The 24,503-nt window shown below is 30.0% G+C and overlaps 3 protein-coding genes across 3 annotated transcripts; 2 read left to right on the top strand and 1 right to left on the bottom strand.

Moving 5' to 3' along the window:
* Positions 1-1,778: 1,778 nt before the first annotated feature.
* LOC105793683 (blue copper protein 1a) lies at positions 1,779-2,575 on the top strand. The gene is made up of 2 exons (XM_012622532.2): positions 1,779-2,145; positions 2,229-2,575. The coding sequence occupies exons 1-2, from the start codon at positions 1,941-1,943 to the stop codon at positions 2,573-2,575; spliced, it is 552 nt and encodes a 183-aa protein (XP_012477986.1). The 5' UTR covers positions 1,779-1,940.
* A 5,481-nt stretch (positions 2,576-8,056) lies between these two features.
* Positions 8,057-9,742, bottom strand: LOC105792138 (probable sugar phosphate/phosphate translocator At1g12500). The gene has a single exon (XM_012620555.2). The coding sequence runs from the start codon at positions 9,426-9,428 to the stop codon at positions 8,358-8,360; it is 1,071 nt and encodes a 356-aa protein (XP_012476009.1). The 5' UTR covers positions 9,429-9,742; the 3' UTR covers positions 8,057-8,357.
* A 6,215-nt stretch (positions 9,743-15,957) lies between these two features.
* On the top strand, positions 15,958-16,671 carry LOC105785435 (uncharacterized protein At2g29880-like). The gene is made up of 2 exons (XM_052634879.1): positions 15,958-16,134; positions 16,210-16,671. The coding sequence occupies exons 1-2, from the start codon at positions 15,970-15,972 to the stop codon at positions 16,669-16,671; spliced, it is 627 nt and encodes a 208-aa protein (XP_052490839.1). The 5' UTR covers positions 15,958-15,969.
* Positions 16,672-24,503: the final 7,832 nt, after the last annotated feature.

Raw genomic sequence — 24,503 nt, forward strand, 5'->3', positions numbered from 1 at the left:
TCATGATTCTCGGGAAAGATTGTGTCCTAACTTACTGGATTGCGATTATTTTTCGATGAATTTAGAAAGCCAAGTATTTGTTTTGCAATAAATTCGCAAATTTTAAATAAAAGCTTATTCTCGGGAATTCAAAATGTTGGGTCCTAACTTACTGGTCATGACATTTTCTTCTCGAAATAAGAATTTTCAAAATCAAAAGGCAATATTCGGGTATTTTGAAGATTTAAAAACATTGTGCCCTAACTTACTGGGTGTGGTGTTTTGTTTCTTTGAAATAAGAATGTCTTATCATTTTAATTCATTCATGAAATAAAAAAAAAGTTTCCTTTTAAAATCTTTTCAAGTTTTCGACACCAAGACATAAATAAAATCAATTTGGTACCAATTTTGGGCGTTACGAGGGTGTTAATCCTTCCTCGTACGTAACTGACTCCCGAACCTGTTTTTCTCAAATTCCGCAGACCAAAATTATTTTTAAGGTGCGCCGATCACATCTTAATAAAGGATCGGTGGCGATTCCAGTTTTTATTTTTAAGTCGAAACTAAAATTTTTGTTTTCAAAAAACGGTTTCGACAGTAGGAATGATAAGCTTTTTTTTAAAAATGAATGGTGTTTAATATGAGGTACTTTATGTGATTTAATTAGAAAAATGAAGTTTTTATAATTAGAATTGTTGTTTGGTACTTCTGTTAATCAATAAAAAAAAGGAATTAGGAAGAGTAAATTAATTAAACATTGGGTTGAGATTATAAGAGGATGACTTTTCTCATGTCATATGTAAGGAGAAAAATTGATCCGTTAAAACTGAACTAAGACTCAAGCTTTGAGCGTGTGTGCCTATCTTTTTATTTTGACTTTTATAAGGTAATACTAAATCAATATTATATAAACATCATTTAATAGGTGTATCTAAAAAATGTAAGATATGTGTAATGGTTTGAGATATATATTGCGGTAATTATGAAGAGAATTACGATCATATCTACACCATTTAGTTTTTTATTCAACTCCACGCCGTTGGATTTCTTTCTTCTTTATTGAGTCTCTTTCCTCTCCACTGCAGACTCACGTCTTTCCTTGTTCTAAGTTATTGAAACAATCTCTTCTAAATTCTAAGTTCTGTTGCAAACCCACTTCTTTCTCTATATCACATTTTAAAGCAATTCTCACCAACCCAGACATCATTTTTGGAACAAATCCACTCACTGGTGTCGCAAGTTCAAGTGGCTTTTCTCAAAAGCTGAAACAACAAAGCGAGGCTTGGCTATGGAAACTGCAGTAGGTGGAAGCTTCTTCTTTTTCTTTTGTGTTGGCAAAGAAATGAAACAGGTTTAAATATTTGCATTGTTGTGATATTGGTTAATGTTTGAAGTGTTTGGTTTCAACTTTTGAGTCCAATGGAGAGGTTATAGCTTAGATATGAAAGGTAGAAAAACTAAATGAATAGAGATAAGAAACAAATAAAACAACATGGAAAATTGTATTCTACATAAAAGCTTTTGGGATGTCATCATACAATGCAAAGAAAACGATGATTTAAGATGCCCGATGATGTATAATAATATTAAAATTTCTAGTGACACCTTTAAACCATCGAAATATATAATTTTAAAAAGGAAACCTAATATGGAGGTGGTCAACAACATGGCAAAATCTTGGTTCAAATGTTCACACAAATGGCAGGCCATTGGTGCATTATGTCAAATGAAACTTCATCACCATTTTGAACTGTTCCATAAAAATATCCTATATGAATTACTCCAAAAAAAAAAATTCTAAACCCTCATTTGATTCTTGAAAGGTTTTCTACTTCTCTTCCAATATGTTTCCTTGCCATTTGGTTGTTCCACTGCCGACCTCAGCCGAATCACATATGCTGTAGTTAACCATATATGCATCACACTAACCTTATAAATAGTCTTCACTTTGAACTCTTTAAATGCAAGCATTAATTCCCACAAGCACACTAAACTCATCAATGGCCTCTTCCAACATCTTTTTCATCATTGCTATTGTTACTGTCTTTGCGATTCCATCGAGTTTGGCCACTGAGTTTGTGGTTGGTGATGAGAAAGGATGGAGCCTTGATTTTGATTACCAAGCTTGGGCAGCTGGAAAGGAATTTCGAGTTGGTGATAAGCTTGGTAAAACTAACGTTCCGATATATATAAATGTACATTAAGCAATTGTTTAGGGTGATGAAAAGTAAACAATTTTGTTGGTGCAGTTTTCAGGTATACACCAGGAGTTCATAATGTGGTTAGAGTCAGTGGAGTTGAGTTCCAACGATGTGAAGCAGTAAATAACACTGATCCACTTACCACCGGAAATGATGTGATTACACTGCTGACACCAGGAAGAAAATGGTACATTTGTAGTGTACCCAGGCACTGTGCAGCCCGTAACATGAAGCTTAATATAACTGTGCTTTCTGAAGTGGGATCCCCTTTTGCTGCTCCTGGTCCTATTCCAGGCTCACAAACGCCATCATCTTCTACAAGAGGAAGTGCTGTGCTTAGCTTTTATGGATGGATCGCATTCATGGTTAGCTTCGTCGGTGTGCTCCTTGTTTAATGTTGCAATTTTTGTTCCAGGTCAATTTTAAGATAAAATATTGTACTGGTTTTGAGTGTTCAATTCTTGAATTTGCTATTGTTGTGGCAATGGTTTTGGAACAATCACATCCTTGAATATAATGAAGTCGATATATTATTCTCTTTCAAATCACATCCTTTCTGAATTTGTCAAATCTTGATATCATCTTTAACCTAATACAAGTTCACCAATTTAAAATATATATAAAGGTAACCTACTTCACATTTTCTTTTAATCTATTTGATATCTAAATTTCAAAATAGTCTTAATTTTTCATTAGATTTTTCAATTCCACTAATAAACAGCCCCCACCTGTCATGTTTTATATTTAATAAATTGGTTGTAAAATTAGTAAATATATTTAGTTTAGTTTAAATTATAAAGTATCTTAAACCCACCATACTCTCTCTTTTATTTGCTTCTTCTTCCTCATCTTCCCCATATCACCTCTATAAAATCAATCAACCCCACCACAGAATCCATAGCTATTTCCAGTGGTGGGGCCAGGATATTACTCTTGAGGGGCCAAGTTAAAATTAGAAATGTTATGTAACAGTCGATTTAAACATATAAACAATCGATTCAAAAGAAACAGTATTCTAACATGACAATTGATTTAAACATATAAAATATATTCAAAAGAAACAGTATTCCAATAATTAAATAATTAAGACGGAACAGCTGTCATTTGATTGAGTTAACTATTTTTTATTCTGTTTTCATAGGAATGCTGACCGCTTCACAAACTATCATTTTGACATGTTTTTAAACAAAGTGACCAAGGTTTTCTTCCTCCCCATCATTTTGGCCAAAACTTACTATAACATTATCTATCTATTTTGTTTCATTTTTACACTTCTAACAAGTTAGTAACCATCTTCTAATCATTTTTATCCAAAAATATACACATTTCACTTAATTTTATAAGTTTCCAAGTTCCATCAATATCCTTTAATGGCAACTTTTAATATACTTGATAAAACAAAAAACTATTGGCACATATATGTAAAACAAGTTACAAATATTCAAAATCTATGAAAAGTTTGAAGAAAAACATACCTTATACTTCAAATTTGAAGGAAAATGATAATTTTTCTTCTTTTCTTGCTAAGCACCAATATGAGGAAGAAAGATGATAAAAGTCTCTTCATCTTTTCTTTTCTTTTTATATATATATATATATATTATTATATTACTTATAAAATATTATTATGTTAAATAAACTATTAAATAAATATTAATTTATTATTATTTAACAAAAATATTATTCAAAAGTCTTCATGAGTAATTTTGCTTCTTTAAGAAGATTTTCTCTTTGTTTTATTAAGAATAAAATTTTAATATTATTTTAATCCTATAAAAAATTGGAGGGACCTACTTATATTTTTAGGAGGGCTATAATATATATACAAAGGAAAAATTGCAAAAATCTTAAACCTGGGGGACCTACTTATATTTTTGGGAGGACCATAATGTAAATTTACAAAGGACTAAATTAAAAAAAATTAAACTTTGGAGGGCCATGGCCCTGGGCCTCAACGTGGCTCCGCCACTAGCTATTTCCCTTGAAAGAAACTATTTTACCCATAAAGCCATAGTAATTTGGGTGATTGAATCAATTTTTTTTTGCAAGGTTAATCGGTTGCTGAAAATTTTGGGTGAAGATGAAAGGGCTTTTTCGAAAAAGTTTCATGTTTTAACTTAATTTAAAAAATAACAGGTATAGTTACGGTTTCCAAGTTTAAGTATCATTAAAAAAAATAGTACCAAATGAGTATAAATTATCATGTTCCCTTAATATTTTAAATGTATTCGATAATTATTTCAATTTTTACTTAATATAAATTTTCAACAAAAATTTATTAGATGAAATAAATAGGTATCATTTACTGTAGAAATTATTAAGATGATTTCATTTTATTAAAAAATTAAGAAAATTATCTTTTTTAAATGAAATAATGAAATTATCATATCCATCTTTTATTCAAAAATTATATAAAAATTATATTCATAAGATTAAAATTAAAAAGAAGTAATATTTTAAAATTAATATTTACTTTTATCAAACAATATAATCATATTCATTACTTATATTTATTAATTTATCAAACAAGCTTTTAGTATAAATTCAGCACTTACAAAATTTGACAATAAAATTTAATACTTAATTTTTCATAACTTAAATTTTCAATTTATCTAAATCAATTAAATCCATTGAATTCACTTCGATTTAATTGACTAATCGTTTGCTCACCTCTAATTATTACAAATTGAACGTCCCATTTGATAAAAAAAATTTTGAAGTTTAAACCTAACAGAAAAAAAAAGAAAATTTTATATGCTAAAATTACTGACTAAAACATTAAAAATTTTGGTCCAATGTGCAGCAGCAACACTGTGCTAGAGAGGCCTGCTTAAATTCTGCAAGTTTCGGTGTTTTTTGGCAGTCACCAAACAAGCTTCAGCCGGCCAAACATGGAAAATTTCTCGTCTTATTTTTCCCTTTTTATTCTAAAGTTTCTCACAAACCCACAAGCATCAAGGAGTAGGGGTGAGCATTCGATCGAATCGAAAATTTTCGAGTTAATCAAGTTTTCGAATCTCATTTTATCATCCTAACTTTATTTGAAGTTTTCTCAAATCGAGTCGAGTGAGATGGAATTCGAATCGAATCGAATCGAATCGAATATATTTGTTCGAGTTAAATTTTAAAAAATAATTTTGGGTCCTTGTAACCACTGTCACCCATCATAATAAAATTTGTCCACCTTAATCAAATTTTTTATTAACTTTCATCACGTCATAATTTATTTATTAATTTTTTATATATTGGTTAGCTTTTTTGCTTGCTTAGTTGTTTCAATTATCTTGATTCTTGTCACTATGTATTTTGGAATTAAAAATATATTAAATGTAAAAATATGATTTTTTAAATAAAAGTTATTTTAAAAATAAAATGTGAAATTGATACCAATATAAAAGTTTAACACGAATATTTTATGATATAATTAATAATTCAATTTTAATATAAATATTCAATATGACTAAACAATTCAATAATATAAATAATATAAAATGTGAAATTTAATTTAATAATATAAATAGTAGATATAAATAAATTTATTACTATTTATGTTTAGTGAATTTTTTTGGATAATTTTGATTTTTTATTTGAGGGTAAAGGGTGAGAAGTAAAAGTTTAGGGGAAAAATAAAAAGTTTTGGAGAATAAAAGTTTAAGGGAAAGTAAATAGGGGGAGTAAAATTTTGGAGGAAAAATATTAAAAAAAAATTGGAGGGGGGAGGGCTTGGGGTAGATGGGAGGTGGGATGGGAATAGAATAAAAGTTTGAGGGGGAAATTGGGAGGGAGTAAAAATTTTGGGGGAAAATAAAAGGTTTTGAGGGTTTTTGGGAGTAAAATTTTGAGAAAAAGTAAATGGAAGAGTAAAATTTTGGTTGGAAATGGATTTTGGTTAGATTGGGGGGTTGGGAGGGGAGGAGAGTAAAAGTTTTGGGAGGAAAGTGGGAAGGAGTAAAAGTTTTGAGGGAAAAGTAAAAAAGTTTGGGAGTTTAGGGTAAAAATGTAAAATATTATAGTTTGATATTCGAATTATTCGAATTATTCGAGTTATTCGAATTCGAAAACTCAACTAGATTCAAACTCGAAATTCGAAAAAAAAAAATCGAGTTGATTCGAATAACTCTATTAACTCGATTAACTCGAATAACTCGATTTGTTTAACTCGAAATTCAAACTTTTTTCGATTTTTTCAAGTCGAATCGAGTTTTGCTCACCCCTATCAAGGAGTTCAACTGATTCAATTAATAAAAACAAAATATATTACCTGTTTCACTTCTGATTTAAATTCCTAAACCTCTATACATATAGGTTTTTAGGTGAAAATGAATGTGGGCCAAAAGGTCAAGGACCTAACGTCATCATAACATCAGATTCAGAGTCGTGAAAAGTGCGATCGTTAGTTAACATGTTGGAAAAATTTGCATGCTCCACTACAGCAGTATATATATAAAAAAGGAGCCCACACCGTTTTATGGAATCCATGTGTTGCATGAAATTTTGGTTCAATTTTCGGTGTAGATTGAGAGTTCTGAAAGTGGAAATGAGAAGCTAGCAATTGCTTCCTCTCTAATGCCTTATCCCCAAATCGTTATCTTATATCCCTATATTAAGAAGACGCGTGTCAGTATAAGAGATAAGATTGACTCTACATTGATTCCCTAAGTTTAGTCAACCATCCGATTTCAAATAGAATCTATCATCCGAGCTTAAAGAGTATAATCTTAATTTAAACGTTGGTAGATTACGTTTGAAGTAAGATGGATGGCTAAGAGATCAATATAGAGTCAACTATGCCTCTTATACTGACACATGTCTTCTTAATGGAGAGATATAACACCTTAATACGCAGCTAACTCGACAAAGACAAGCCGTGTATCCTACAACTCATCATTGTAAATCTTACCCTTCAACTAACTCAATGAAAATTTTTTAAAGCCAGCCACTAAGAGAATGATATTCCAACCACCACAAAAATTTTGAACCTACCCTAATTATATGTCCCACACTGATGCAAGTTGCTGATTAGTGATTGTAAATTCCCAATCAAGCCATACCAAGTGGGTTCCTCTAGAGCTTAGAGCCTAGAGACATGTACGTGGCAACCAGCATTGGGGCGGCTAACCAGCAATGCCTAATGGTTTAAACAGGATAGAGCTAAAGCATATGAACAGGCAATGTGGTTCATATTTGACATAATTGTCGGCTTCTCAACCGTTCATACATTAACAGTTCCATTTCCACGTAATTTCCTAGCAAGACAAGAATCCATGATGGATCGACATTGATTTGCCGTTGAAAATCATTCGTCATAGTGATGAAATAAAAGCTAAAATTCTCTAATCAACAATATGTTACATTGCCAACTTTTAGACATACAAAACTTGGTATTTCAACATCAGGCGCAGTTAGTTTCCTGGAATTGAAATATGGAATCTGACCAGCTTTTAACTCTGCATTGCAATAGTCCTTAAAAAGATTCTAAAGTTCATCAGCTTTTTTATTTTATATGAGTAACAAGCATCATTGGTCAATTACCCCAAAACTGACTAACAATTAGGGGCTGAACCATTGTCCCTATCAATGAATTGAAGTTAACCCCTTTGCTTTTTCAAGATGATATATTTCATACAGAAAATGGCCACCATGGTAAGAAATAAATGTGAAGAATTGATCAATTATGATTGGATGGAGAAACACAGATTATAAATCACAATCTACAAAGATGAAAGTTCATACAAACTCAGATATAAGGCTGAAGAATGTGAATCATGCATAGATTTAAGCTGCTAAGCAAATGAGTATGGCATGAACAGAAGATTGAAGTCAATAATAATCCAACATAAAGAAGTAGGAGAACTTTTTCTCCCAAATATCACAAATGTTTGAATAGAGGTTTTTTTTTTTTTTTAATTTTATCTGTCCATATCAATGTAGCAAAAGCATACTATAAGATTACAAACAGGGGAAAAAGTGAAAAAGAGAATTTTATTCTCTTAAACCACCCCCAATAACAAAAGAAAAAAAAGAGCATCTAACCCTTTTTTCCCTTTTTTTTTCTCAATTCTTCCTATACAATTCCAATCACAAATTTCATTTTTTCCTTCCATTAAATCTAATCAAAAGCAAGAAATTATAATGAAGAATAAAAAAGGAGTCGCACCCATGTTTGTGACCTTATTGTCAGTGTGTAGTGACCTTAGATCTTTTCTTTGCTTCGCTGTAAAGCACAACTCCCATTATTGTAACAGCGAATCCAGCCATCCCCATCACGGTCACCGGATTCTTGAAGATCATAACCGACACGAACGCTGCTAACGCGGCTTTGGCATTGCCCAAAACCTGCAAAGTAAGGGCACTCGTATGTTTGGTAACCAAAAAATTTGTTAAGTTCACCAAATAAGCCACCGTAGCATTCCCAACCAACAAGAAAACAATGAAAGAATCAGTCTTGGCTTTCTCAAGTGTGATTCTTGCAACATTTCCTTCAATATATAGAGTAAACGGTAACAAAATCATTGCTGCCATAGGAGCCATATACAGCAGCAAGTTCATGGAATGTAGCTTCTCAGCTTCACTAGTTAACAAGATCCCTTGAACTACAGACTTTAAAGCACGACCAGCAGTAGAACCAACACAAACCAAGAACCCAAACAGGTTAAACAAAGGCTCACTGTTACTAGCCAACACAATCCCAAAAACCACAGGCAAAAGTGCACAATAAACCTCAGCAGATTCCTTCTTGCAAGTGATTAAGAAAGCGAAAATTGCAGTGAAAAAAGGGGTCGTGGCGCCAATAGCTTGGTTAAACGACACTGGAATGTACCTTAAAGAAGTGTTCCCACACACGACGGAGAAACAAAAAATGGCACTCAAAGCAAATATTTTGAAAAACTGCTTCCTCGACAAAATATGTTGCCTTGGAACTATTTCAAGAAAGTTTATGGCTACGTAACTGTAACAAGCACATGAGATCATGTGGAGCATGGTGAGAAAGATTGGATAACGGTAGCCATAAAAGCTGAGGAGATACTTGTTGAGTAAAAGGACCCCAATGTTGGACATGAACCATGAAGCAATGATCAGTGCCGTTAAGAGATTAGGAGAGAGATGTGATCCAACGCTGTAGATGCCGTTTCTCACCTCAGCTGTTGGTGTTGCCGGGATGTCCAAAAGTTGGTGGTCGGCAGTGGCGGTTGATTCCAATCTTGGGTTGCTCATCCTCCTTGTAGTCCATGTTTGCGCCTCTACCATTTGAGTCCTTCGGGAGTGACAGTAAAGATGGTAGCTTTGAGCCGAAGTCTCAAAAATGAGAAAGAATGATTTTTTCTTTCCCTCTGTGTTACTTAGCTGGTTAGATCTGAAGGAGGGAAGGGAATGTTGAGGAAGATATGTTCGTTGAGGTGATCTGATCGGACGGTGAATAATTAGATTTGAGAAAATGGAGAAATAGGAAGCGTTGGATGGGAAGGAAGGGTAATGGAGGGAATAAAATAAAAAACATAAAAGTAATATTAGTTTAGATTAGATATCCTCGTGAAAGCAGGTTGGAGAGTGCTGGTGATGGATTCGCTTGCAAGACTCTTGTCTGAATCTGACCACATTTCTCATATTTTATTATTTTTTATATTTACTTCAAACTTATTACCGTCTCCCGCTTTTTTTTTTTCTTTTTATATTCTTCCATCCCATCTTATTTTTTTAATTAATTAAATTTAAAAAAAATATATTTTAAAATTATTTTACTCATAATTTATTTTTTTTCAGTTTTTATCCATAATTAATTTTTAAAAATAAAATGTCAAAGTTAGAAAAAATCTTACCAGTAAAACTCAATATGTAACAATTTTATTGAGATGGGGAATACAAAAAATAAAGGTTAAAGGGTTCGACAATTCTTTAATTTAAAAAATAATTAATTAACTGCTTGTTTGGTTCACCGTGTTGGGTATGCGATTACGCCTCTATTACGCGCGTCCCACCCATTCCTGCGTTTGGTTCACTGTAAAGCCCTATTACGGGCTTATGCGGTTACGGATGTAAACGCAATATTCTCCGCTTCCTGGCCGATTTGCATTCCCTTCCAAAAACGCTGATTAGCCTATTACGGACGCATTCCCGAAAACCTTCTCTGTTTTACCCTCGCCAAAATCGACTGCACCTCTCCCTCTCCTCTCTCCAAATCATTGAAATCGACCAACATCAATGTAAGCTTTCGCAAAATCACCTCCACCCTCTCCCTCTCCGTCCCTCCCGAAATCGCCGCTCCCGTTTCACTCCATCGTCTCAGATCTCCAGCCCAACTGTTTCGGTAAGTTGTTCTTCTCTTTTTTTCATCTCGGATTTTTATTTTCTTCCTCATGATTTTCTTTTTTATTTGTTTATTCCCACCGATTATTCCCACTGGCCGAATGTTTTTTATTTTTAGAACTAATTTGGTTTACTGGATTTTGCCCAATTTTCGCTTTAGAGCATTTACTATCATCATCTGTTTTTCAATTCTTTCTCCTCTTCCTCTTCCTCACCATCTGTTTCTTTATCATTTCTGGTTCCTATCGATAACTCTCTCCTCTTTCCCTGTTTTCTTTCTCTATTCTTTCTATCTATAATTATATTTATCTTCTTATTGACACGGATATAGCTATGAGATCTGAGGGCTTTGTTGAACATTTTGATTGAAGGATTATCATTCTGTTTTTTTTCTCATGTGATTTGCATCTTGATTATACTCATGCGTACCCTTAGCTGAATGCATTGTTATTAGCGGTTTTACGCAATGGGATTGTATTTTTGGTACATTAATTGGCCCTTAGTAACTCCAGTGCACTATGGAGTTGTAATGCTATCGAATAGTTGTATGATCTCAACCAAATTGTGTATGGGTCTTTAGTTTCATTTATCTTATGAACTATGTCAATCTCACTGGCAATGTCAACCAAGTTGCTTTCTATTTTGGTGCACGATTTTCATTTGGCAAGAATGAGAGGTATGTTTGCTTTTTCTTTGTCTGCTATTGGAGCATTGAGTTTCTATTTGGAAAGCTCAATTGCTGCAGTATCATGATTCACTTTTAAAAGCTCAATTGGCATCAAAGGTTTCTTGTGTTATGCTTGAATTCTAGCTTTCTTTTCAGTGTTTTCTGTTTGTTTTCAAAGAAAACGGAGGAAAAAACAATGAGAAATGTATGTTTACTAATTTCCAACTCCATGCTTGTCAAAGTGGAAATATTTCCTTTATTTTAAATAAAATTTGACCTTTTTTTAAATAGATTTTTTATCCTTAAAATTTAGTTATTTTCCATTTGGTTTCGAGAAAGTTAATGAGCAGTTTTTTTCGAGAAAGTTAATAAACTGCTCAGGTTTGTGTGGTTTCTATAGGTGAACTTAATTCTTTCATAAGAAGATGATTAGATTGTTCTTTTTAGTTTTAGATGCAACAATTGGATTCTTTGCTTCCTTATGTCTATGTATATGTGCATGTAGTTGATGATAAATATTCTCGGCATACTTGATTTCTAAACTTAGAGGGTATAGTATATTTTGGTTATAGGTCTTCGGTGGTTTGAAATGTTATAGGAATCTTCTTCCTTTCATGGTCTATTTGCATTTTAATTTGAAGTGAGACAAAAATAACTTGTCCTTTAGTGCAGCAAATGACCACTGCTTAAATTATTAGCTTTGATTAGGCTATTTTCTGCTCTCTAATTATGAATATAATTAAAGTGTATTTACTGCATGTGATTCTTTAGTTCTACTTCAGTAATACTGAACAAATATTTACATGCCATTTTGATGATTGCAGTTTAAGCTGCTTTAGTGTGGTTATTTTGGTGCAGAATGGTGACAACGAATGTTCAGAGCTTCTAACATTTCTTTCCTTCTTGTTAACTATGAATTTACTAATATGAATTACAGACTACAATTGAGACAGACTAGCATATATAGTTTTAAATGCCATACTATAGTAATAGTTGATTCAATCCAATACCGATGTGAGATAATAATTAATAACATCCTTAAAATGTAGGAAGATCTTCCTTCAAATAATTATTGCTAGCGTGGTTTCGGCAGGAGTCATATGAAAAGAAAATGGAGTCCATTTATTCTCTCAAACTCACTCGAACTTCCTTTCTTAATTATTTTATTCTGCTTGTGGCTTGGTATATATCAATGTGCTTTGGCGTTGTCTATGTTATGAAATCCATGTATTACCTTCATCAATTTCTATTTAGTTGTAAAACTGTACTTAAAATTCGTTCCATGTAAAAATTGGACCTCATATTGTTGAATGAATTGCATGCTTATGCCCTTGTTATTTGTTATTTATTTTCTTTTGCTCGTGCTTTGGCTCGTTCTTTTGCTTAAAATGCGGCTGTCTGTTACTAGGTGGATTGGCTGATTGACTGTGATTCCTTTGTAGGTATTGGACTGTTACCTACCGATTTGCTCGAGACATAAATCGTTGGCAAGCTGAATCTCTAGTTGCATTTCAAGAGGTATTTTATAGTTGCAATTCCAGTAAATTGGACTGTTTTTTTTATGGTTTACTCCATAGTAATGTTTTGTGAAAAAAGTGATGTATTTCTTTTAATGAGAGGTTTGCCGCGTAACTTCCTTTCTTAATAATAAAAACTCCTCTTCTTCTTCTTCTTGTGTTACCTATTTATACATAAATATAAACAAATGATAACATTTATTTGCAATAATTTCCTTATTAAAAATAAGATTCTATATTTGCTTAATTAAGTAAGGTCAACAAGCTTTTATATTCCATAAAAATTTATAACTTAAATTATTGAATTGTTTTTAGGAAATTATTAAAAATAAAAAGAATTTTCTGAAATGAATATACTTTAATAAATTATTTACTAAAAAATTTAAATTAGTATAAAAGTATTATTATTTATATCAAGTAAAATGAAATAATCTTTTTATAGAATTAATACAAATAAATAATTTCTAATTATTTATAAATTTTAAAATTAATTTAATTATAATATAAATTATTATTTATTTTTATTCGTATTTATTTATCCAACACCCAAATGTGGTAATAGAGTTTTGGTTTTCGAGTAATCTACATTTGAAACAATTCTCAATCTCTCGTGTCGAAAACATGGCCGTTGGTTCAGAAGGTCCAATATGATTCCCATTTATATACTCTCATTGGAAAATCTTTTCTCAACTCTCAATATTTCACAACAATGACATATATTTGAGTTAACATCATATCATTGGACATACCTGCATGTTTCTCGTCTATATCTTTGAAATAAGATATTTCATTAATTAAGTTCTATGTGTTAAATGAAAGAATTTTTTTATTTTGGATAATTTTTATAGGTATTTAATAGAGAGTAAATTCCATTTCTTTATTATATTTCATTTAAGATTATATTATCTTATCAAATAATCTAATTATATTCACTATGTAGTTTTAATTAATATACTAAACAAAATTTATAACTTAAATTATAACTTTTTCGAAAATCTAATTACGTTAATTAATCCATAATTTTAAACTATTACCAACTTAAAGGTGAATCCGTTAAAATCGTAATTAAATGAAGGGTTGAATGCTTGAAAATGCTTCTAAAATTATGATTGAAAGAAAACAAATATTCATTATTATTATGATTGACGTTGCTTCTAAAAATTCTTTAAAGAAAATGTGGTTTGTTAATATTAAATTTGTAACATTGTTGTCAAAAATACGGTTAAGATTCTAAACTAGTATTGTTCATTTTTCTTTGATAGTGTGATATTGCTTTCTATTGAAGCGGCTTGTTTGATTGCTTCCTCCACCCACAGTTGAGCGTCTTCTTTTCACGCAATCACTGTAAGTTCTTTGGCAATTAAATTATTTAATTTTAGTTTATCGTTATTGAAATTATGATTGGAGAAATGTGACCCTTTTAAATAAATTTGACAATATGGAACACATTAATATCTTGCGATAATGTCTCAATCGCCTTTAATTGCACAAACCGTGAGGCGTAAAAGAATTGGAATTGCGGTGACAATATGGTTGGAAATTTGTAACATTGTCATTGGTTTATACTTACATTAGGTGCCATCGATAGCCTTCATACTTATAGACCAAGGATTAGGTCCTATATTTTAGATTTTTATGCACAACGGATTATGTGAAAAGGCTTGTACATGCTAGTGACGAGACCATATTTCACAAGTTAGGATGAATAGATTTGCCTTTTTCAAACTATGTGAGATGTTACAAACGTTAGGGGGATTGAAGTCGTCAAGGCACATGCTTGTTGATGAGCAAGTTGCAATGTTTTTACATATAATTTCCCATCACCTTAAAAATCGAGTTATCAAGCATCACTTCAATAGGTCCGGAAACTGTTAGCGAGATCATTTCATAGTGTTTTAAATCTTGTCATACACGCTACAAGATGTGTTATTTAAAAAGCGAGCCAATTACAGATGATTCTTGAGACACAAGGTGGAAATGGTTTAAGGTATTGGAATAAGTTTTATATATAGCTTGTACATAATTTAGTTTATTTAGATTTAAATTTAGTATCCTAACTTAAGGTTTTATAACATGTGATATAGAATTGCTTAGGTGCTCTTGATGGAACCCACATAAAGATTAGGGTTCCAGCAGTTGATAAACCTAGATATCGAACGCGAAAAGGTGACATAGCAACAAATATGCTAGGTGTTTGTACACGAAATGCAATTTGTTTATGTTCTTCCGGTTGGGAAGGTTACATTGTTGATGGACGAGTTCTTGAGATGCCATTAGTAGGAGGCATGGACTAAAAGTTCCTCACGGTAAAGTGGATAGTTAGAGGACTTTGAATTATTCATTAAGATTAAACTTTCTTGGGAATTAATAATTAAGAATTTTTTATAGGTTGTTATTATCTAGTTGATGCTTGGATACACAAATTGTGAGGATTTCTTGCACCTTTTAGAGGACAACGTTATCATTTGAATGATTGGCGTCGGGGTTATCGACCAAGTACTCATAAGAATTTTTAATATGAAACATGCCTCAACGTAATGTTATTGAAAGATGCTTTGGGTTATTAAAATGAGATGGGGAATACTTAGAGTCCATCATTCTATCCTGTGAGGGTGCACAATAGGATAATTATTGCATGTTGTTTGCTCCATAATTTTATTCGAACCCATATGAGTATTGATCCTATTGAAGCGGAGATAGGAGAAGGATTACCTACTAATGTGGTAGATGACGATGAACCGAATATCGTCAATATTCATCCATCGGATGCTTGGGCTACTTGGAGGATGGAGCTAGCCAACCAAATGTTCGATGAATGGCAAGCATCTAGAAACTAGTTAGGTTTAGGGAGAAAATTAGTTTGAGTTCATTTGTTTATGTTATTTTATGTATCTAGTTTGTGAAACTTTGGTGGTGTTTTGAGTTTTTGTATTGTACCAAACTTGTTGAAATATAATTTGATTTCTTTTCATTCATCATGTATTATAATTTTATACAGATGTTGAGTTTTTATTCATGATATTGAACTCAATTTTAATTTTATAAAGTGTTCACCTTTTGATTCATGATATTAAACTTAATTTTAATTTGTTTTTTTCTTAAGATAATTATGTCGGTGTTTGAATCAAATGTTCCTTCCCAATCATCTCGAGGATCCAAAAGGAAATGGGTTCCGAAGAAGATGCAAGACTTGGTTTCTGCATGGTGGACTTGCACAATGTTGGGACATTTAACGACGATCTGGGTTCAAAGCCGTTACTTAAACGAGTTAGAAAAATGTTAGAAGGCTTTACCCAATGCGATGTTGAAGGCAAGACCTAATATCGAGTCAAGGATTAGGTTACTGAAAAGAGATTGGTCAATAGTGTATGACATGCTTAATGGCCAAAACAATAGCGGTTTTGGTTGGGACGACCATAGGCAGGTCGTTGTTGCTGAAGATGCGGTTTGGGACTCTTATTTAAAGGTAAGAATGAGTTCAACTCTTGATTATCCTATTCTTACCAAACTTATAACTAATATGATTTCCTCGTTTTTATAGAGTCATAAAGAAGCCGGTCAGTTCAGACATCGTAGTTTCCCCTACTACGACCAACTTACTGCCATATACGCAAAAGATCGAGCGACTGGGAAAGACGCTCAAACAGCCGCTGACGTTCTTGAAGAAATAAATGCTGAGGATGTACCTTCTGCAGATATTAATGAAGACAGAAACGAATACTATGATTGCGATGCTAATGTCTCTTTGGATGACATGGATGTTTCTGCCACGGAGCCGCAAACAGACAAAAACCAAGGGGGTTCCTCATCTTCAAAGAGGAAAAAAAAGAATTCTGATGCAACTGGTCATTTTTCTTCTTCAGTTACTGATGCTGCCACTTTATTGGCTGAAAACATGCGGGCCATTGGCGAACAAATTAGTAGGAGTATTGCCTCCGATGTGGTAGTTCACCAGCACATCCAAGAAAAAGCGCAAATTTATATCCAACCTTATGTGAAATAGAAGGTTTAACGTGGATGAACGGTTTCAAGCATTGACTAAAATTCCGGATCATCCAACTCAAATGGTAGTTTTCTTTAGTTTACCTTCGATGTACGGTTGGAATGGGTCAAGATTTCTTGCTAACCATTAAAATTTATGGTTTTGTTGATGACATTTTCGTAACTTTTTCATTTGTAATATTTGGGATGGTATGTCATATAACTTTTGATGTGGCAAAAGCGTATAACATTTGGATTGTGACATAGAATTTCATGAATCTCATTTAACCTTTTGTTAATATTCATTGTTATTATGTTTATGCAAAATACAATTCTAAAGTTATTTATTACTGCTAATATTTTTTATTGTAGAATAATTAACTTATTTGTTCCACAAATGATATTTTAGCACATTAAATATGTATTGCGTTTAATAATAATAAAGTATATTATAAATTATATTTAATAATAATTATTTAAATTATATTTTATAGTATTATATATTATGATTTTAGTAAATTCATATAAGAATAAGAATTTTATTTAATTATTTATTATTATTAAATTATATTTAATAATAATTATTTTAAATTATATTTTAGTATTATATATTATGATTTTATTAGTAAATTTATATAAGAATATTTATTAACAATTTTATTAAATTATATATTTTATTAAATTATATTTTATAACAATTATGTTAAAATATGATTAAATTATTTATTATTTATATTAATAATCTTATTAAAATTTAATAACAATAACAATAATCATCTACTTTAAAAAAATTCTGCTAAGGGTATTCTAGTCATTTTAACTTTTTTCCTTATGCTATTACACCTCTATTCCATTCAACCAAACACAAGAATACCATTACGCCTCTATTCCATTACATTCAACCAAACAAAAGAATTACCTATTACGCCTCTATTCCATTACGCCTCTATTCCATTACAGCGAACCAAACGCACTGTAAATTTTTCATCAATTAGGCCTCTTGACCAATTATTTCCGTCATCGGCCATTAGTTTCCTTACATGACTGTTAACGATCATTGAGCTAGCCATGATGCTAAGGAGGTGGTCTATGTTAGTAACAATTGTTGACATGATATCACCACGTGAGCAAAAATAAAAAATTTGTAAAATTTAAAAATATTATATTTTAAATTTCAAGTTCAAAATAAACTTGGACAAATATTATAAATAGAAATAAAAATAAAAAAAATATTTGAAATTTCATATCCATAATAAAATTAAAAAATTGTTTGTCTAGATTCATTCCCGATATAATTTTTTAAAGGGATAATATAAAATTTGACCCCTGAACTTGACAACTAGATTGACTTTGATACTTATACTTTTTTGGTCCATTTTGGTAGTTGAACTTAGTCACTAGATCCATTTTGGTTCATGAACTCGGATTCTATCAAAATTTGATGATGTGACTAGTGTTACTAGATCAATATTAGATCTGTCGGTTGGATTGGTTGGGTCAACAATCAATCGATATAACAGCCTGAACAAAGGGATTGAATCGATTGAATCAAAAACTACTTGAAAAATTTGTAAAAAAAAAAAACTAGGACAAAAATCGACATCTGAACAAGTTGAATCAGTTTAACAAATTTTTTTATTTTTTTAGATTTTTATAAAATTTTAATTATTTATTTAATTATTATTTGGCCATCTCAACCAATCAATTATTAAAACACTAGATGTGACACTTAAAGATTGTGCCACATCGTCAAACTTTTATATTTTCAAGTTTAAGAACTAGAATAGACAGTTATTAAGTTTGAGTGGCAAAGTGGATCAAGAAAAATACGTGTACTAAAGTGGATCTAATTGTTAAATTCAATTACAAATTTCATCCCTCTAATTTACGAAAACCAAGAAGTTAGCTCATCGAATTTGATCCTCATACTTAGTTGAAAACCGAGGTTAGACCAATTATTAGTAAGCACATGAACTTGAATAGTTGATATTAGTTAATTTGTTGCATATAAATGTTGAATCGCTGATTTTTGTTAATTTATTGTATACAAATTACTACATTATTGATTTTAGGTAAACAATTTAGTGGTAAAGTTTAACAATGTCATCTAGTTAAAGTAATTTTTAGTTTTGTAAATTATTATGACCAAATTTCAATAAATTAACTTCTCAATTTTTATAAAGTATAAGGATTAAGTTGATAATTAAACCTGATAACATATAACATGTTGAATAATTTTAACGACTCAATGGAAAATGAGTGTAGAGGGTTAATGATTTTAGGTATTTCAGAAGTTTAATTTTGATTATCTATATTACTATAGTTATAATACAATGGTAAATTTCAGTTTTGGTCCTTATGCTATGTTGACATTTTAAATTTAATCTATATATTTCAATTTTATAATTCATTAGTAATCTAAATAATCACAATTGTTAACTATTTCAATTAAAATCCAAACACCAATTTTTATTAAGAATATTATTTCAACAAAAAGAATTATTTTACTAAGATGAGTTTGAATCCACATTAACATTTTAATCGAAATAGTCAAGGGTGTTAATTATTTGAATTAACTAATGTCATTGTAATAGTATAAAGACCAAATTTTGCCAACATAGTGCCAAATTTAGCCCTTAACGTTTACATCTTTTGTTAATTTGACCATTATTATTAGTTAAATTTAGCCCTTGACCTTTTAAAAGTAATCGAATTTTACCATCAACCATTCAAAAGAGACAAATTATTATTTTAATGGAAATACTAACTAAAATGTTAAACTTTTAAATATGGCACTGTATAACAATCCACGTGTATTTAAAAATTTTATGAAGTTTTTTATAATTTTCTTTTGATTTTTTATAATTTTTAAATTATTTATTGATGTGACATAGAAGACAAATAGTACACATGGGTTGCCATGCAAGTTGCAACACATTATTAAAAATAATGATCTAGTTTACATTTCGTTAAAAACAAGTGATTGAACTCTTTCGAAAGTTTAATGGCTAAATTTAATTAAAAGAGGAATTAAGGGTTAAATTGACAAAAAAAAAGTAAACGTTAAGGGCTAAGTTTGACATTATGCTGATTTTGTTCAAAAAAAATAGGAACTAAATCTCAAAATTTATACATACTAAAGGATCAAAACCATAAAATGATTGAAAACACTCTATAACCAACACAAATTATACCAAATAAAAATATAGAAATTAAACCACAAATATATTCATAATAAAGTGATTAGACCCAAAATCTAACTGAAACCAAGCTATAGATAACACACTCATCCCTATTATATATTTAGTATAATAAAAATTAAATACTTGATACTATTCAATCTTTTTTTATGGATTTAATATATTGCCGACTGTTATTTATCATTCAACATTGATTCATAAGGCTATAAATGAGAGTCAAGAAATATTCATTACCTAAATTTATTTTCATTTTAATACAAAATTTTAGTTGCTTATAACAATCCATTAATATATTTATATTTAAAAAAAAGTAATTTAGTATCATAAAAGAATAATTTAATAAATTGTAATTGTTCCAATAATCTAATTAATGAAGAATTCCTTCTAACTGTATATGAAAGGAATTCCCTAAGGTGCTCGGTCATTATAAAATAAGTTTTAAATTACAAGTTTAATCCTCTACTATTCTCATGTTTAGGATTTACTTTGACATAATTTGATCTTCTACTTTCACAATGACATTAGTTAGTTCAAAGAGTTAACTTTCTTAATTATTTTGGCAAAATTGAAGTGAATTTTTCTTAAAAACACATTTCTAATACACAAAAAATCTATTTCGATATGATAAGTTTGAAAGGGTATTTTAAGAAAAATTTCAGCATGAGCATTTTAACTGGAATAATTAAGAGTTTAACTATTAACAAGTGTTGATTGTAGTGGTAAGGCACATTGCAATCCCAATGAAAGAATTTGAGTTCAAACATTGAAAATGCTATTGTTGGGAGTGGTAGCCATGATCCCCAAAAGGATTAGTTTTCATGGACCGTAAAGCGTACATGAAGGATACCTTAAAAAAAAGAAACTATATTGACTAGCTAATGATATTATAGAAGGACTAAAACAAAATTATATTAAATTAAAGTGTAAATACTAAATTCTAAATTTTAGTTAAAAATTGTGCTAATTTTAAAATAGAGTCATAACTTGAGTAGAACTCTAAGCATAAACTAGGAAAAAATTGTGATTATTATAGTTATAATTTAAAATACAATGATTAGTTAGAAAATTTTTATTGTAAAAAGAAATTGCGCTAATTTTATTAATATAAAGTAGAGTTATTACTTAAATAGAATTTTAAGCATCTTAATGATCACTTAATTTATATTAGAGTCAATTAGTTATTATTTTGAATAATATTACTTTGCATTAATTACATAAAGTAAAACAATATTGTATGTTGAATATGTTAAAAATGCTTTAATTATAATTTGAAAATTTTCTACTATAATATTTGAATTGATAACTTAATATATTATAATTACATTCAATAATTCAAATAAAAAATATTAATTATCTCAATTAAAATACAACACTTTAAAAGATTGATTAAATATTAAACGCATAAAATTACATACAACACATGTGATATTAGAAGCTAGTATTTTAAAAAATTACTCTTTTATTTTTAAATTTTTTGTTAAAAATATTTTAATAATTTCATTTATTAATATAATTTTAAATAAAACAAACTATAAAATTATTAACTTTCTTATTATTTTCTAATTATAAAATAATGATAATTTAATTACATACATTCATTTTCTATCTATTTTAGAAAATATTATAGAATATATGGATTATCATTTGATACATGGATGATGGAGTTCTTTTAATTTCATAAGCGGGATTAAGAAAATCGTTATTGTAACGCCCCAAAATTTAGGGGTTAGACGAAATGAATCATCAATAAATAAGTCTTAATCTTAATGGTTAAGAGCTTAAGATATTGCCTAGAAAACCAAGGTCCAAGCCCTACTCTTTCTATTTTTTCTTTATTATTTTTCAACAACTAAGGAACAAACTCAATCTATTACATATATTAAATGTGGTGGAAATAAACTAAGACTGGGTAGTAGCCTAAGTGGTAAGGTCTTTCATTTTCCCTTGTTCAAGTCATGCTACTCTCTTTCCCATTTCTTTATTTTGGACGGAAAAAAGGGCTATTTGCCCAATCAACCCCTCAAAATTTGAAACCCTAAGTACTTAATATTTTTTCCTAATCATACATTAATTGCAATTCCTTTTCAACCCTAAATTGAATTTTTTTCTTCCCTTTTAAAACCCTCATCTTCTTGTATTTCCTTTTTTTTCCTTTTCATAAAAAAATTCTACAATCTTTTGCTGAAAATTGACTTCTTGAAAATCCAAATCAAGATCAATTCCCATTTGAACCTATTTCTTTATCAATCATCGAATCTACCATCGATAATCTTTGAAATTCCATCAAAGATTGGTAAGCATTCTAGTTCTAATTACGTAGAACCCTAAAATTTTGGAATAACATCGTTCTTGACAATCTTTCAAATCGATTTCGAATCTTTTACGAATTTTCCTCAAAATCTTGATAATTTTGATAAATTTTGAAAGTCGATATTAATTCTTGTGTATTTATCGATCGAAAGACTCATTGTAGGTATCCCAAGCCAGACTTAGAAGTGAGGATCATCGTGCGAAATCACATGGCCTAAATCACATGGCCTACCGCACAGGCATGTGGGCAACCAGTGTGGACTACATGACCCCATACACAACCATGCCACCCCTGAAACCCTAGGATTATGCTTCTCACACGGCCTAAAACCCCTTACACAACCTACCACATGTCTGTGTCTCCTTGTAGGGTGAATTTTTGAATTGGCACACAGCCTAGCCACACGGTTGTGTACCCCTTCCACACGGCCCAAGGCTTCCCACACAGTCCGATCACATGGCCATGTGTCCCCTAGAACCAAGGATTTACAATTTTGACGCAAAACTTTATGTTTTGATCAAATTAGTCCCTACATAAGTTCTAAACTAGTTTTAGTAAATTAAATTATGCAAATAGGTCCCTGATGATATAAGATATGCTAGAATCCATAATTGGTCGATTTAATGTGATATTCATGAATATTTGCATGAATCATGAATAGTATATGTTACCTTTGTATCTATATACTTGCCATCGTATTGATGACATGCCCTATATTATTGTCAAATTGAGTACATGAAAACCTGAATTTTCTATTGATTTTCCATGTGTTAGCATATCGAATGCCATTATATGAGATTATATTGAATAAGTCTTAATGCATTGCATGGGTTGGGACTGTAATGAACCAAAATTTACGAGCATTGAAAAAGAGTAGTATCGGGCCTCCGTTTTAGAAAATTGAACTTGTAGATAATTATTAGAAATATTTATGAGTCTAGTGGTGTGTCTAATTATGTTTTAATTAAGTAAATTTATCTTAATTTAGAGTAATTAGTAAGAAGAGAAAGTTTAATTGTAGATTAGAAGGAAGAAATAGGGACCAAATACGTAAATAAACCAATGGCTTAAGATTAGGCGGCAAAACATGGAAAAATCTTAGATTTTTCTTGATTTATATTATAAAATTATTATTTAATTAAAATATTATAAATTATATTAATTAAAGTTAAGATATTATATTATAGGAAATAAATAAGATATAGACAATTGTATGGTAATAAAAATAATACATGTATAAAATATATAAAACACACTTGTAATAAAATAAAATATTTTCTTATAATTTAAGTAAAAGATATTTGTGAATTAAATATTATTATATTATTATTATATATTGTTATTATTATTATTAACTAATACATAAAAGAAATAAAATAAAATAATAAAAGAAACAAAAGAAGAAAAGAAACAGAGACCATTAGAAACAGGGAAGGAAAAGAAAGAAAGAAAAGAAAAAGGAAAAACTAGGGTTTAAGGATTTAAGCTTTAATTTGGTAAGTCAATCAAGTCCTTTTCTTTTAATTTTGATGTTTTAGAAGTCTTAGAACAAAGTTTTGTTGAATTTAAGCTCAAATTTGTAAGTTCTTAGATTTTTAATATGATTCATGTTGAACAAAAAATGAATTAGGGATTTAAATGATAGAATTTCTAGTTAGAATTGATAAAAGGATTAAATTGTGAAGTAAGCTATAAGTTTTATGTTGTATGGACTAAATTGAGGAAAATTCGAAATTAGTGAAATATGCTGAAATTTTAGTAGTTAAATTTGAGTTTAGATAAAATTTGAATAGAAATAGAGTGTGAATTAAATTAGAAAAGTAGATAAATCTAGTTAGGATTAAATTGGAATTAAAGTATAAAATTAGATAGAAAATTTATTATTATTGTAAAACTTGTGCTGTAATTAATAATTTAATTATTTAATTTTCGTAGCTAATAAAAAATTCGAGGTATCGACACAAAAAGGGAAGGAGAAGGTCGTCGAGGAGTAACTGTGAAATTCGGGTTTGTATTACTATAATTCAAATTATTTATTATTTTAATGTTAAATTTAAATTATGTGTATGGTAAGCAAATAACAAGGTAAGTGAAATATAAGGTAAGTATTATTATTAAGTAGACAGAAATTCAATTGAATAATGGATATATGTGTGGAATTGAAATGAATATTGACTTGAAAATGGAAAAGTAAAATTTAATTGAAATGTGAATTTGAAAAGTATGTGTTGGTATTGAATTGTGTTTTGATTGGTGAATGAAAAAGTATAATTGATATTGAAAATGAATTCTTGAAATAAAGGTGAAAATTGGATTGTGAAATTGAAATACCCTATTAACTAG

The sequence above is a fragment of the Gossypium raimondii genome, chromosome 8 (genome assembly GCF_025698545.1).
Source record: "Gossypium raimondii isolate GPD5lz chromosome 8, ASM2569854v1, whole genome shotgun sequence".
Lineage (NCBI taxonomy): Eukaryota > Viridiplantae > Streptophyta > Magnoliopsida > Malvales > Malvaceae > Gossypium > Gossypium raimondii.

Excerpts from the sequence above, each read along its gene's own strand:
- LOC105793683 (XM_012622532.2), top strand. The coding sequence starts at position 1,941 with ATGCAAGCATTAATTCCCACAAGCACACTAAACTCATCAATGGCCTCT. Across the intron at positions 2,146-2,228 it reads TCGAGTTGGTGATAAGCTTG|TTTTCAGGTATACACCAGGA; the intron begins GTAAAACTAACG and ends TTGTTGGTGCAG.
- LOC105792138 (XM_012620555.2), bottom strand. The coding sequence starts at position 9,428 with ATGGTAGAGGCGCAAACATGGACTACAAGGAGGATGAGCAACCCAAGA.
- LOC105785435 (XM_052634879.1), top strand. The coding sequence starts at position 15,970 with ATGTTGAAGGCAAGACCTAATATCGAGTCAAGGATTAGGTTACTGAAA. Across the intron at positions 16,135-16,209 it reads TTTGGGACTCTTATTTAAAG|AGTCATAAAGAAGCCGGTCA; the intron begins GTAAGAATGAGT and ends TCGTTTTTATAG.